Genomic DNA, 16,077 nt, shown 5'->3' with positions numbered 1-16,077 from the left:
AATCACCAGGTCATCTTGATTCCACCCCAGCAACACCTTTAAAAGCTGTCCTTTCTTCCCTATTTCTTCTGCCACTACTCAGGACAAGACCTCATTACCACCAGCCCTTGCAATCACAACAGCCTTCTCTGGACACCAGAGTAATCTTTCTTAGCTATAGATCTGGTATCACTCTTCTCAAAAACTTCCAGAGTCACTCACTACTAACTGAAAAAAGTTCACATTCCTTTGCCTAGCATTCAAGGATCTCCATAAACTAGCAGAGTATTTTTCTGCTAGTTTTCTGTAGAATATTTTTCCATTTTTCTACACACTTATTCTATAACTAAACAGAACTACTCTCTACTACTATAATGCATAATGCACTCTCCTGCCTCCACCTTTGCTCATGTTGTTACCTACAACTGGAATGCCTTCCTCCCTTTCTGCCGCCTCTTCTGTGAGGCCTTCCCCAAACCTCTACCACAACCTCATTACATGGATCTCACACAGCACTGTTTTGCAATTTTTTAAAGCATTTATCACATGATACTGTTTATTACAGTAATCAGAGTTCTGTCTTCTCCTCTTCTTAAATCAAGAGGTTCCCAAACTTATTTAGCCTACTGCCCCCTTTAAAAAAAAAAAAAAAAAGATATTCAGTGCCCCCTAGGGTTAGGTTAAACCTTATTTTTATTCAACACCCCTCAATTGTACCCAAGGTTACTACCACCCCCCCCACCACGTTCCAGAGCCCTCAGGTGGCAGTATGGCCCACTTTGAATCTATGTCTTAGACTAAAAGCTCTATGAAGGCAGGGCCTTTCTTATTTAAAACTTTCTATCTCCATATGGAAGGTATTTAATAATTGTTTGGTGAACGAGCAAGCTTCTGGAATAGCATCTGTCCCAAATCAGGTATCCCTTTTGAAGACCATTAGGGTGAGTACCACATGAGTACTATGAATTCTTCTACCTTGTTGTCCATCACTGTCCACTGGCCCTCAGCATTCTGCTTGAAAACACAGTGGTTTCGGGAAATCATCAATGGACAAATTTTAGAAAGCAGCTGGTACGTGACATCGAATCCTCGACCAACTGTCACCTACAAAGACAATGAAAATGAGAGGCAAAATTAGATAAAATATTGAAAGAAAAAGGTGTTTGTAATAATATTAACCAGTAGTGTTTAGAACATTTTACAGGGAGGACCAGAATTATCTTTAGGCTAACTAAGTATGTTCATATACCCATAAATAAGATGTGCCTTGCTACCTGGGCAACTTTAACCAATGCCCACCTTTTTCTACTTCCCAAGATCATTAAGGGTAGATCATTCCAATATTTGCCAGCAGATAAAAATAACAATGAAAATAAAATCAAAAGAAGAACTTCAGGTCAATTTTGAAAGAAACATAAAGCAAATATTTTGTCTGTTAATTCATTTGATTCTATTTTGTTAAATGTATTTATTTTATTTTTTTTAATATTATTTATTTTATTTATTTATTTTTATTTTTATTGGGGTTAAGTGACTTGCCCAGGGTCACACAGCTAGTAAGTGTGAAGTGTTTGGTCTGAGGCTGGATTTGTACTCAGTTCCTCCTGACCTCAGGGCAGGTGCTCTATCCACTGTGCCACCTAGCTGCCCCTATTTTGTTAAATGTTAAGGGTCTATAAATTGTTTTTTATTCTGTATGTATGATTTTGTTATTGATTACATTTATAATAAGAAATCACGCATTTAGAGAATGCTTTCCACACAACCACCCTATGAGGTAGGTAATACAAGCATTATGAATACCATGTTTAAAACACAAATTTTTATTAATGTATTTTTAAAAATCACTCATATTTTCTACTATATCCCTCCCTATGCCCCTCCAAGAGAGCCATCTTTGATAACGAAGAATTTAAAAAGAAAAAAAGAAAAAAAAAGTCTCACAAACATTAACTGTGGTACAGGGGGCTGCAAATCAAAAGCATCAATCACATGGTTAGTTTTAAAGGGCCAGAGCCCCTCAAGACTTATATGCCATGTGAGACAAAGAACCAGTATGATATCAATGAGAGACAGCCCGATTATCTAATCTTAAACAGTGGTTAGAAACTCTATCCATCGTGACCCACAGTTTAAGAAGTGGTGAAGGGGTCATGAGTGGAAAAAGTTTAGGAAGCCCTGATCTAATGGACCAGTAAAACAAGGAGAGAGGAGCAAGGAAATAAAAGACTGTACTCAAATTTGTTTTCACCTGTTAACATTAGCCAAAATAACAACAACAACAAAAAAATGTGACATAAGATGGAGTATTACACAAAGAGGGTGAGGTGTCATCTCATTTATCTTATTTGAAGTATATTCTGGTTGTTATAATTCTTTAGCATTTTGCTTTGACTATTGTTTTGTTGTTCTGTACACTGACATGTGTATATGTATGTATTTTCCTGGTTCTGCTCACAGTACTTCAGACTTTATCCATCAGTTCACAAGAGCCTTTCTATACTTCTCTGTATACACACTGTTCATAATTTATTTAATTTTATTTTTATTCAGAACTTAAACCACTGCCCCACAAAAAAGGACTTTTCCATATAAAGAGCAAGATCAGAAAGTTTTTTTGTTTGTATTCCCTTCCTGGTATTCTCCTCCCTCTTAACTCCTCCCTCTACTCCTATCCTTCCTCTTTCCCCTCTTAAACCCTCAGAAAACAACCAATCTGATCCCCAACTCCTCAATTGTTGTTGTTGGTTAAATTTAACTCAATGACTACCCTCTGAAGTGTTTAAGTTCTGAAGGGACACTAGTTTCTTCTCCCTCATTATAAAATCCCATATATACACCAATAATAATAGAAATAATAGAGTAATAATTAGCAATGATATAGTGCTTTGAAGTTTGCAAAGTGCCTCCCATATCAACTCATTTGATCCAAAATGTTCCTACCAGTACTTTTTGTGGCAATAAGAAACTAGAAACAGAGTGGTTACTCCTTAACTGCTAAATGGCTGAACTGAATAGGAACGGATGTCGTTATATTTATATCACAATATTATAGTACTACAAGGAATAAATAGGAAGAATTTAGAGAAACTTGGTAAGACTTGTATGAATAATGGAAAGTGAAGTAAAACAGAATCAAGAGAAAAATATATACAATGACTAAAATAAAGTAAAAGAAAACAAGAGTAAAAGGCATCTGAACTCAAACAAATGTAATGCTAGAGAACTGATGATGAAATATACTTAACTTCTCTAGGTAGAAATGTGGACTACAGGTACAAGATGAGGTATATGCTCATTTTACAGATAGAGAAATAAATAACAGCAAAGAATCCACTCTTTAAACAGCATGAATCCATTATTTAAGAAATCTTCCCTATCATCAATCTTTTATTTTATTCCTCTACTCTAGGTTTCCTATGCCTTTAAGTATAGAGGTTTTACTTTACTGTTTGTAGTTTTTCACTTACTGCTTTTGAATTATTCTCTACTTGTTTCAAGTTGCCTGGTGTCATGGAAAAAGTGCTGAATTTTAAATGGATCTAAGGTCAAATCCTGGTTCTGTCAATTAGTAAGTACCCTTGTGGCTTTGGACAAAAAACTTCTCTCTCAGGGTCTCAATTTCCTTGTCTATAAAAAGAGAGGGTTGGACTAAATTTTTAAGGTTCCTCCTAGCTCTAAATCTATGATCCTATTGCACATCTGTTGTCTCCCTAACTAGGTAATGAAAAGCACACCAAAGCAATTTTGTACTCTGTATTGAGAATGTTAAAGTCTTAAATGGATTAAAAAAAATACCTACCCTCACAGAAGCATGACCTAGTTAGGTGGACATTAATATTTCGATGTACCTATGACCTCATCGATGTGGGCATATCCCCTTCTGCTTGCAGATCAGTCAATCCACACCCCCCCCCAATTCTGTGAACTCTGTCCTCATACATCCACATGGGTCCCTCCCTCTCTCATGACAGCTTTTCACTAGGTTTTTTTGCAATCTGCCTACAGCAGCAAAATACTCTGGCTAGCCGTCTCACATCCTTCAGCACGAGAAGCTTCTCCCGTTTCCAATCATATTTTTCCTTCCTACTGCCACATCCCTGCCTCTGGCTCTCCACTGTTCTTTGGTCCTCATGCAACTTTGATTTTTCAGAGATCACAGCATTCCAAGATTCACAACTATAATATTACTAGGAGATGACCTGTATTTTAAAAGTGGATCTTTGTGTTGGGAATCAACTCGTTAGGCAGCTACATGGTACGGTGGATAAAGCTGGACCTGGAATCAAAATGACCTTACTAGTTGTATGACCCTGGGCAAGTCACTTAATCTGTTTGTCTCATTTTCCTCATCTATAAAGTGGGGACAAGAACAGCACTACCTCCCAGGGTTATTGTGAGAAATATTTATAAAGCACTTTGCAAATTTTAAAATGCTATATAAAAGCCAGGTATTATATGCTATTATCTTAGAGAATACTAAACAATTTTCCAAATGTAAAGCCCTATGTTCTTCCTCCAACTCAGTTCTGGGTTCAACTGTCCATCTTCAGTGCCTATCCCAGATACATGTGCTAGGATATTATCACAGTGCACTAATCATTCAGTGGCATGTCATAATATGAACAAGTTATTTTTCATCCATCCAGTTTGCCTATATAGATTATTAGACTAATATTATTTATTTATGGATCTCATTGAGGAAGCAGCCTATAAGGTTGCAAGGACTGATATTATCTGTGCATAAACAGGAACATCTGGAGAACCTCATCATCTATAGGGAATCCCACTAAGATTCAGACCTTGCAGAAGACATCTTCTATAGCAAGAGTGAGCTCCTTTGGTGAACATACATCTCCTTGATACTTGAAGTGACATTAATACTAATCACAGTGTCACTGAAGAGTCATCAGTGACAGAGGAACCACTTTAGTCCTCAGTGTGCTATATGATAAAGTAGAAATGGCAATTAAGATGAAAAAGTTAGGAACAACTGCTGAAGTAGATGCCAATCAGTACACACAGAAAAAGTTCATGACTGAGGAAATACAATCTTACAACTTACTGTTTTGTTTTCCAAAATACCAAAGAGGAAGATACTCAAAAAAAGGTGAGTGCAAGAACATCACTAACTACTGATCTATGTTTAAAATATTTATGCAAATGATCTACAGAGATATTGAGGGCATTTTCAATGAAAACGAGAAAGGAAAGGAGAAGGCTTTTGCAAATGATTCTCTACAGCGACCATATCTTTTCAGTCATGCAACTGAGTAAGTTGCAGACAATACCAGATCTCACTGTTCACCATTTGATGCTTTAAAAAAGCATTTGACTTAGTAAAGCAGCCTCAAAACAACCAAAAAAAAAACCAAACCACCCTCTCATGGGAATGTAAGTCTGATAAATTCAATCACCAAAATCTATTCAGTCTTCTGATTAACATAAAAAATACTTGAAAGAACCAATATGAAAAGAAATTTAAAAATATTTACAGAGTAATCTTTCATTCACTCCTGCTTAGGTCATTATGGGTTCTCAAAGTCTATGTCAAAAGCATACAAGTTCTAAAAAGTTCTAACCAGGTTGGAATTTTTTTTTTTATCATGTGATAGCAACATTATCTACCAAGGTCCTTGCCATGTAGGCTAAACTAGTTCCCCTCCAGCCTCCCAAAAAAAGTAATAAAGCCATTCTTGAGACTTTATTGGTCCAGGAGACTAAAACTTGAACCATTTCCTGGTAGCCTAAATACAAAAGCCCAGTGCACATGGAGTCAGGAGTTCTTCCAGCTTGACACATAATTCTGGGCAGGGCATCATGATAAATGCAGAACCAAGAGAGCTATGCCTTGAAACAATGCTGTTTCCTAGCTGAATATCCCTTCCATGTTACTGTTAAGTAGAACTCTTTTGTTAAATATTACACAGCGTACTGTTGAAAGGAAAATTCTTCATTTGGGTTTTTCACCCTGATTAACTCAGGACAAACAGAATTAAAAGGATTTTATTATAAGTACATCAAAGTAGCAAAATGTAGACTGACTGATCACTTAATATCAGCAATGGCTTCATCAACCAAGGCTTCAAGGGGGCACAGCAACTTTAAAACAATTTAGATAGGTCTACCTCTGCAGTAGAGGCTGGGCCCTTGCATCTCAGTTCCTCCCCAAGGTAGTAAGAATGTGACACTGCAAGTAGGGGTACATGACAAAGAGCAGGTAATACAAAAAGCTTCAGGTATCTGGATGATTCCTTCCCCAGCAGAACCTCCCCCTACACTGACTGATAAGCAGGGAACAATGGCACACAGAGTCAACATAACAACAGTATAAATGACTCATTTCATTCTAATCTGAAACCCAACCAAATGGAAGGGCCTTGAGTAAGACCAGGCCCACCACAGTCTGCAAAAAAATCATTAAGATTGTCCAGTATCAACCAATTAAAAAAATTTACTGTGTCCACTATACGCTAGGCACTGTACTAAGTGTTAAGGACAGAAAGGCAAAAATAAAATATTCCTGGCCCTCAAGCTTACATTCTATGGGGAAATAAAACATGTGCACAAATGAGGATAGTACAAGGATAATTGAGGGGTATTCACTGACAAGAAGGCAGGAAAATGATCCTGGATTTGGAGTCAGAGAGTTTGGATACAAATGCTAATTTGCCACCCGCTGAACCGTGGGCATGTCACTTTATGCCTCTGGCTCTCAGTTTCTCCATCTGTAAAAGAGAAGGTTGAACTCTGACCTCTGAGGTTCCTTCTGGGTCTAAGCCTCTGACCCAACAAGATGACAACCTAAAGTGAGCCCAGCAGGAAGATAAAGCTTCTCAGAGGTAGAGTTGTAAGGAGGAAGTGCCTTTCAGGCATGGGAAATAGTTTGTATGACTGATGAGAAGTCATAGAGTTCAGAAAATAGTTCAATTGGACCGAAATAGAGTTCATAAAGAGCAGTAGTATGAAATAAGGCTGACAAGATCAGTGGGAGCCATATCTGTAGTAGTATTTTTCAAATATATAGAGATGTTGTGACTGATGATACAAATTCAACTAAAAAGCTTTACTGGTTTCATGAAAGTTTTTGTAATCAATAAACAATTTTCTCAATCAATAGATAGTAATGGCATACAACCCATGGCCCAAGTTATTTTGTCTCTTAATAAGGTGCAACAGAATTGCAAAGTGCCATTTGCAGAGGTAATTACATTAATAAAAATCACAGACCCTTCAAATACTTAAGTACAAAGCAACATCAATTCAAAGAGTAGTGTCTTAAATTTCTCCTGCCCCATTACTGCCCTGATACTCTAGGCCTTTGATATTTCATGCATAGAATCTTACACTGGCTTCCTATTTGCTCAATCTGCTTTCAGTCCCTCCTTATCCTAGCCACTATACCATCAAATTAGTTATCTTGAAGCTTAACTTCATAGGATCAGAGATTTAAAATTGGAAGGGGCCTTTAGAGGTACAATGCCTACATTGTACAGATGAGGAAATTACATGTCACTGTATGAAATAAAAGCCCAGAGTTTTCTACAAAAGGTTTTCATTACTGCAAAGGAAGACTCAGAAAACTCAAGGAAATCTGCTCCTTTTATTTTGTCAACGAGATGTAAAGTTTTCCCTTTAATTCAGTGTGAATGACTATGCTAACAAAGGCACATTCCTTCTTCTGTAACAGCTGAAAAGAAACCTCTTTTGGGGTAACAAGTACACCTTTCTTTAGCTTTATACAGATCAATAAGCACTACTCCTTTTTTGTCTGGATTAAGAGAATGGTAGAATGGTATAAATATTACTAGTCTAATTGTAAGGGACACATATGTCAAGTCACCTGTTGGAGGAGAGTGTTTCACTTGGAATGAATAAACTGTAGTTTTAAATGTCTTTGCCTCATGTGCTGGCTTATTGACAGAGGACCCAAAGAGAATTTATGAAACAATTTTTAACGTCAATATTGATGGATTATAACCCACATAAGCAAAATCTCTTTGGGTGGTCCTCAGTAATGTTTAAGAGTGTAAAGGAATTTCCCAAAACAAATGGAGGAAAAAATTCTTCCAAGGGATTAGCTCTTTGTTTTTTCTGAAGGGAACGGAATCAGTGAGTACACAAATAGTGGGAAAAGTCCCACAGGTGCAGCAAATATGTTAGGCGCCATAGTCTCTCTAGTCATTGTTGCAATGTGAGTGATCCTAACTGTGAAGGGAATTATCTCTGTACATTTGGCCTAGGGACCTTTAAAAGGGGTGGTACTGTCTCAACCCAGGGTTCTAAAGAGACCCAAGCAACCCAAACCAAAAAGGAAAGGAGCCGCCAACATTTATTTCTTTTGTACCAAGCCACTAAAAAATGAAAAGAAGGGAGCTCAATAACTGAAGACAGTTTCTTGGGGACTGGCTGTAAGTTCTGTGGGAAAGCTATTCATGCAATTTCTTATTCATTCAGTTATATCTCTCCCGTGCAGAGAAAAGAGCTTATTCTGACCAAAGTGTCCTTGGGGAACTTATAAGGCAGACACAGGAGCTAAGTGAGCTCCCAGTCCTAAGCCTTTTCCTAGTTCTCTATTGTTTTATAACTAGTTCTAGGCTTCATACAGCAAGGCTATTAGATGGGAGATTATCTGGTGGCTGCATGTTCGCTCATGGTGGAAAATGATAATAGAGTATTTGGAAACACTGAGCAGTAGGAAACTTTTTTAATGCTGAACATATCCTAGGAAAAAGAAATTTTATTTGTCTTACTACACCACTTTAAAATAATTCAGAGGTGGTTTTTCCCCTAGTAGTTCATATTTATGTACAATTATTCTTTGTAAACATAATGCTAAGGTATTAAAAGAAACAATGGTTAAAAACATGTGTTGAAGCATGGCAGATGCTTTGAGTAAATAAATCTTTGTAAAGGAGGAGGTGTGGGAGAGAGGGATGAAAAGGGTAAGGGGTACTTTAAAGAAAGGTATTATCATGAAAACTTTTGACTATTCACTGATAGACCAGGGACTAACATTTCTCAGGTTATCACACTAAAATTGATAGCAATTAGCTACTAAAACAAAAACAAGGCCCACAGGCCTGCACACGATTTAAATAATTTACCACATGAAACTTTTGATAATGACTTTTGACTTGAATATTTTTAACCAGACAACTTTTAAACAGCTCTTTTCTAGTTATATGGATCAAATAAGATATATAAAGTGCAAATTGCTATTTAAATGTCAGCTAATATTATTTGATGGCTCCATAAAATCAACACAATGCCTTCCACAAAAAAAGGGTCCTCACCACTTGCTTTTTCATGGAACTTTCACAAAACAGGCAAGTACCTAGCTTGTTAAAAATGTTATCTTCCATACATTTTAGGCCTTGCATGATGTTGCTATCTGGAGGATCATTAAACAATTTTATCTCTGTGGAATGTTGCATCATCTTAATATAATATGAAAGATTTTTTTTTGCTCTGAAGTAATTTTTATTTTTGGTAAATAAATCATGAAAACAGTGGGATGGGAATCTTGTATTGCCTACACCTTTGTCAAATGTGTAATTACAGATGTCATGCTATAGAAAAGTCTATAAAAGCATGCCTATACCCTTCTTACAATCCTATCAAAAACACCTGTTTGGCAGCTAGGTGGACAGTGGGCAGAGAGCCTGTAGTCAGGAAGACTCAAGTTCAAATTTAACCTTAGACACTTACTAGCTATATTATGCTGGATAAGTCACTTAACTTGTTTGCCTCAGTTTCCATAACACAAAATGGGAGTAATAACAGCACCTACCTCGTAAGGCTGTTGTGAGGATCAAATAAGATAGATATTTTTTTTAAAAATGCTTCAGAAACAAAAGAATATTCTGATACATAACTGTCATAATGATTTCACAAATATTAAAAAGTACCCAAATGGATCAATAATTAATGATTTCTTCTACGAAGGCTTTTTTGAGGAAATAATACCATCTGTGAACTTTTTTATTTTAGAATCTTACTATCTTTGAGAAAATTGATCCCCTGGTAATACTCAAATTATGTCACCTTCAGCATGTATTATTTCCTACATATTTGGTTGTTATTTCAATTTCATTTTTAAACATTCTCAGAATGATCCAGGTTAGTTCAGTCCTAAGTCATACTGTCTGCTTGCTCAATTCCCCCATATAGTTTTTCCAGAATAAGATAAGACAATTCTAACTATTTCACTGCCATTCTCCACAATGAAGCAAATCGTAAATAGCTGCAATTAACTGAATTAAAAGACAAGATAGTAGGCAGGAGATCCACAAAGCTGCTAGCAGGATGACTTTTACTTTTAGTTGGGGGAATTTTCCCATGATGGGGAACCTTCAGAGAGCAGATGACAATGGAGCTAGGTACTGAAGGAGAGGCATGATTTAAGCAACTCGAGATGAGGACAGCCATTCCAGCCACAGGGGCAATCCCAGAAAATAAAGAGAAACAGAAAAATGCTAGAGGGGTTTGGGGAACATTGAACAGTCCAGTTCAGCAGAATCACAGAATAGAATTTAACTGATTATAAGCCAGCTTAATGTTCTGTTTCAGATGTCCAAATCTTATCTCCCCAAAGATACTATGAGTTTCCTGAGAACAGGAATCTTTTGCAAACAGTATATAATTACATTTTTAAAATAAGGGTTACTGAGATAACAAAGAATGGTCTTCTGTCCTGGAAAATCTGAGCCATTGATACATAATTCTTCCATATTTTCCACAGAATCATCCAAGTACCTGAATACTTACTGTATGAAACTGAAAAAATATGAAACCTAATAACACATGTGTCTTTTGAACTAGAATAATTACAACTCTTCTTTCATTATTTTCATTAAAATGTTATCAAGGTAGGAAAGGAGACAGGTCAGCAATTAGTATTATTTTCTTGGTCACCTTTTGGGGGGTAATAACAAATTCCAAGCTTTTCCCCCCATGCCTTTTGTATGCTTTTTCAGATACTCTGGGAATGGATCCCTCTACACCCTAAAAAACACATCAAAACTGCTCGGGTCCAGCAAAGACTGCTGCCTCACCTCTGTGGATAAAACACTGGAGTCGGAATCAGGAAAACCTGAATAAAAATCTTGCTTCTTACACTTACTAATTGTACAATTCTGGTCAAGTCCCTAAGCCTTTCTGAGCCTCAGTTTCCTAATCTATTGTTGTTCCTAACCTGTAAAATGAAGACAATAGCATCTACCTTACAGAGTTGCTGTTGTTTATCTTTTTGTTAGACAAATCTAAATCCTGAAAAGGGTATGTTGGGCTCCTCCACTATTATAATTTTATTAATTCTGCCTGTAATTCAATTAACCTTCTCTTTGAGTATTTAAAAGTTAATTATGAATCCAATAACCCTAACCCTAACCCTAGTCAAAGGGCCACACTTGAGGACCTAGAGGGCCATATATGGCCTGGAGGCCACAGGTTCTCCACCTGAATTATACAATCTGGTACATACAAATTGAGTACTGATGTTGATTTATCTATGGCACCTTTAAGCATTATGTAGCTTCCCTTTTGATCTCTTTGTATTTATTTTACTGTTGTCTATCTGCAGGGTCCTGACTGCTAACAGTAACATCTGGAAATCACTTGCCACAATAACCATAAAAGCCTAGAAACTGCTTCATCCAGAAAACACTTGATTTTTTTTACCTAAGCTGAGTGGTATGGCAGCTAAGAATCACAGCAGCATAATAAGCTTATTTCTAAAATCTTAGAGGAGAGTAGTGGAAGATAGAGATGAACTATCTCATAAAAGTGAAAAACAGTGTAGGAAAAAACAAATCTACAGAAAGCTTTACAAGAGACCTCATCTAAGCAAAATCATTCCTAGAATATTTAAAAGGGAAGGCAAATAATGGATAAAAAAATGAAAAAGATCTGTCAGTCAGCAAGAACTTATTACATGACTGTGACATGTCAAACTGTGTGGGGCACTGTGAATACAATGACAAAACAAATAGTCTCTGCATTCAAGGAACTTAAATTGTACTGGAAACAACATGTACACAGGAGACATCAAACTTGAGACATAGAAAACTCTTGCTGTGTAGCTGAACCAATTTAAAATGAACTGGATTGTCTTGTAAACATTTTAAACTCAACATATCCATAACCAAACTCATAATCTTTCCCCCTAAACCCTCCCCTCTTCCTCACTTTATTGTTATCAAAGATACCACCATCTTCCCAGGCACCAAGGCTCAAAACTTAGGTGTCATCCTCAGCTCCTTAACTAGGTGGTACGGTAGCCTGGAGTCAGGAGGACCCAGAGTTCAAATCTTGCCTCAGACATTATGCATGTGTCCCTAATCAAGTCACTTAACCTCTGCCTCCGTGTCTTCAATTGTAAAAAACAGAGATTAATCGCACCTACCTCACAAGATGTTGTGAGGATCAAATGAGATATTTTGAAAGTGCATAGCACAGGGCCTGAACATAGTAGGGGCTTAATAAATATTTGTTTCCTTCCTTCCTCTCTCACCCTTCTCCCCCCAACCCAATCTACTGTCAAATCGTGTTGATTTTATCTTCATAATGAGAAATTCTATCTCTCATATATGCCCCCTTCTCTCTTCTGATACCGTCACCACCATGGTTCATTGCAAGTGCTCATTACCTCACTCCTGGACTACTATAATAGCTTGCTGGTTGCCTTCTGCCACAAGTCTCTCCCCACTGCAGTCCAACTTCCATTCAGCTGTCAAAGGGATCTTCCTTGAGCACTAATTTGGCATGTCACCCCCCTAATCAATAACCTCTAGTGGCTCCCTGACACCTACAGGATCAAATATAACCTTCTGTTTGGCATTCAAAGTCCTTCATACAATCGCACCCCCACCCCACCCTGCCCTTTCCCATCTTCTTATACCTTATACCTCCTCCCCACTATGTAGTCTACAACTCAGGGACATTGGCCTCCTATCTCTTTTTCCAATAAGACATTCTATCTCCCATTTCTGGACATTTTCACTGGCTGCCCTCCTTCTCATCTCCACCTATCGGCTGCCCTGAAGTCCCAGCTAAAATCACCTACAAGAAGCTTTTCCTGATGCTCATTCATTCTAATGCCTTCTTTTCTGTTGATTATCTCCAGTTTATCCTGTCTATAACTTGTTTGTGCATAGTTATTTGCAGGTTGTCTCTCCCCATTTGACTGTGAGCTCCAAGGACTTCATAGCTCCAGAACTTAGTACAGTACCTATCACAAAGTAAGTGCTTAATATGCCTACTATTAATAAATGCTTACTGAAAAAGGTCCTCCGACTCCAAAGCTAGTATTCTTTCCACTGTATCAGATATCAAAGTAATAAAATCAGCTTTCTAACAAACTAGGCCAAATATATAAAGTGAAGTGTCCAAAATATCACTCAATTTTGGAGGGAAAAGGTAGAGAAGTGGAAAAAAAGAAAAGTAGATTTTTTTAAAATCACTTTATTGAATGCCTTTTGTTTTTCACACAAGTAATTACCATTTATAGCCTTATGCTTGCTTTAAAAAAAAAAAAAAGCAGTTAGGCAAAACCAACTGAAAAGCCATGGAATCTGACAGCATATACAACATTCCACGCCCACAGTCCTTTACTACCAGGAGGAAGGGAGTATAACTTCTTAGAGTGTAACATTACCTGTTCCAAATTTGCAAGTAATCAGTTTTTGGGTGCCATTACAGTATATAATTTTTTCCTGGTTCTTTGCTCTGCATAAATTCATTCAAATCTCATTTTTCCCCAAATTCCTCATAATTGTCTTTTTTATTGCATTATAACATTGCCCTGCATTCACAGACCACATTTGTGCAGTCATTCCCCAATTTTGCACTATCACAAGAAGTCTACTATGAATATTTTAGTAATATCTAGGACCTTTCCCTCTTTATTAAATTTTTTTAAAATTATAAACCAGAGAAATATCAACAAATATCTGTTTTTGACTTTCATGTATGTGCCTAGTACTGGAATCACTAAATTCAAAGGTATGAATCATTTAGTCACTTTTCTAACATAATTCAAAATTTTCTAGAATGGTTAGTCCACCTCTCGGCTTCACCAACAATGTATTATTGCGCCTATCCAACACTGACAGTTTCTACTTTTTATCATCTTTGCCTATTTGATGGGCTCAAGGAAAACCTCAGTTGTTTGAATATGCATTTCTATTACTAGTGGAGTATTTGTTCCTGATTATTGATCATTTGCATTTCTTATTTTGAAAACAAGTTTATATGCTCCAAGTCCTCATGTACTAGGTCTGGCTTTTGCTCTTATATATTTTGCTTAACTATTAGATTTTTATCAGAGACATTTCATGTAAAAAAAAAATTCTCCATTCACTTCTTCCGACTTTATACAAAATTTAAAACTACCATCTTCTATCAGCCTCACTTCAACCACCCTTTTCACCAACTCTCAACTTTTCTAACCTTTATCCAGGGAATGTTTCTATTTCTTCCCTCTCCCTGGCTTTTTGTATGTCACATTAGCATTCCCATCTAGATTTTAAGCTCCCCAAGAATAAGAATCCCGTCTTATGTTGTTTTTTTTTATCCTCTGCAGTATTGACATTTATTCCGTAACTGATCCAACTTTCCCTTTTCTTCTTTCAATCCCAGATCCTTTCTATATTTCTCTCTCAGCTCAATACCCTAAGGCCCAGCTCCATCTTGTCACAGCCTCAGCTACCATCCATCTCTATGTTCATGCATATTTCCTCCTGTCTATCCACATTTCACTTTCTTCTTTATGCAGCATTGCTTACTTACCCACAACTTGTATAGCCCTATTTCTCATCCCCACACCACCCCCATCTATAGTTATCCATACACATTTATCCCTTTTACTTCATAGTAAGTTCTTTCAGTGAAAGGTTTGTGTCTTATTCATATTTTTATCCCATAAACTGGCTATTATGTAACCATCAGGCAGGAGAAACAGTCTCAATCCAAATGCTAAGTGATTACCATGTGGCAAAGGCACTGTCCATAACAGAGATTCAAAGACGTGAGACAATCCCTGCCTTGAAGAAGCTCACAATATAGTAAGAGTGAATACATATTCATACAGTTAAGTACGTAAGTAAATATAAGGTAATTAGAGGAGGCAGGGAGCCCTGACAATGTTTACTTGGGAGAGATTAGGGTTTCATAAAAGTTGTTCCTAAAAGAGGCCTAAAGAAAAACAAGAGCCAGAGTTCAGGACAATTATATTCTGGGCTTGTATAAATGCACAGAGGGGGCTAAGAGATATATCCAGTTTGAGGAATAGCCAGTAGTAGTGCAGTTTCACTAGAACATAGAATAGATAAAAGGAAACATGAAATAAGGCTTGTGGAGGGCCTTATATGCCACGATGAGGACTCTGCATTTTATCCTAAAGACAATAGGGAGCCACTAAGGGTTTCAGAGTAGGAGGTGATATGGTTAGAACTGTGCCCAAAAATCTATTTTGTCAGCTGTTCTGAGGATGAACTAAAAGGAGGAGTAAACTAAAACAGGGCATCTAATCAAGAGATTCTTACAAATAGAAAGCAAAGAATTGATGTAGGTATAAATCAGGATGGTGGTATTATGAGCAGAGAGAAGGGAATAGATTTGAAATATGGTAGGGAGAGAAAACTGACAACCAGGGAACTTGCTGAATATGGTAGGGTGAAGAAGAATGAAGGTGATTTTAATGTTATAAACTTTAATTACTGTAAGGATGGCCATGCTCTCAAAAGAGGGAAGTTTAGAGGAGAAGTAAGTTGTTTCACACATAGTAAATTCAAGACACTGATGGGACATCCAGATGGAGATATGTAGCAGAGAAATGGAGGTGTGGGAGAGGAGTTTAGGGTGTAGTGGACACAGCACGGGACTTGGGATTGGGAAACCCAAAGTTCTGAACCCTTATTCAGATAACTACTACCTGAAGAGTCATTTTAGCCTTTCTGGGCCTCAGTTTTCTCACCTCTAAAATGAAGGTGTTAATCTGGATGACATCTAAGATCCTTCCCAGTTCAAGGTAAAAAAATATTTTAATGTCCCAGGTTAAGTGGATTTACATATTGTATTACCTATTTTTAACTAATC

The 16,077-nt window shown here is 37.1% G+C and overlaps 1 protein-coding gene across 5 annotated transcripts in view; it reads right to left on the bottom strand.

The window, feature by feature from the left end:
- CMTR1 (cap methyltransferase 1) overlaps positions 1–16,077 on the bottom strand; it is a 152,814-nt gene that overhangs the window by 133,520 nt on the left and 3,217 nt on the right. For all 5 annotated transcript variants that reach the window (XM_027876243.1, XM_027876245.1, XM_027876244.1 and 2 more), the window contains exon 2: positions 955–1,083. In XM_027876243.1, coding sequence (XP_027732044.1) covers positions 955–1,083 — 129 coding nt within the window. The remainder of the gene's footprint in view (positions 1–954; positions 1,084–16,077) is intronic.

The sequence above is a fragment of the Vombatus ursinus genome, unplaced genomic scaffold, assembly GCF_900497805.2.
Source record: "Vombatus ursinus unplaced genomic scaffold, bare-nosed wombat genome assembly UNPS02014811.1, whole genome shotgun sequence".
Taxonomy (NCBI): Eukaryota; Metazoa; Chordata; class Mammalia; order Diprotodontia; family Vombatidae; genus Vombatus; species Vombatus ursinus.
This window is presented reverse-complemented; position numbering and strand designations above follow the sequence as displayed.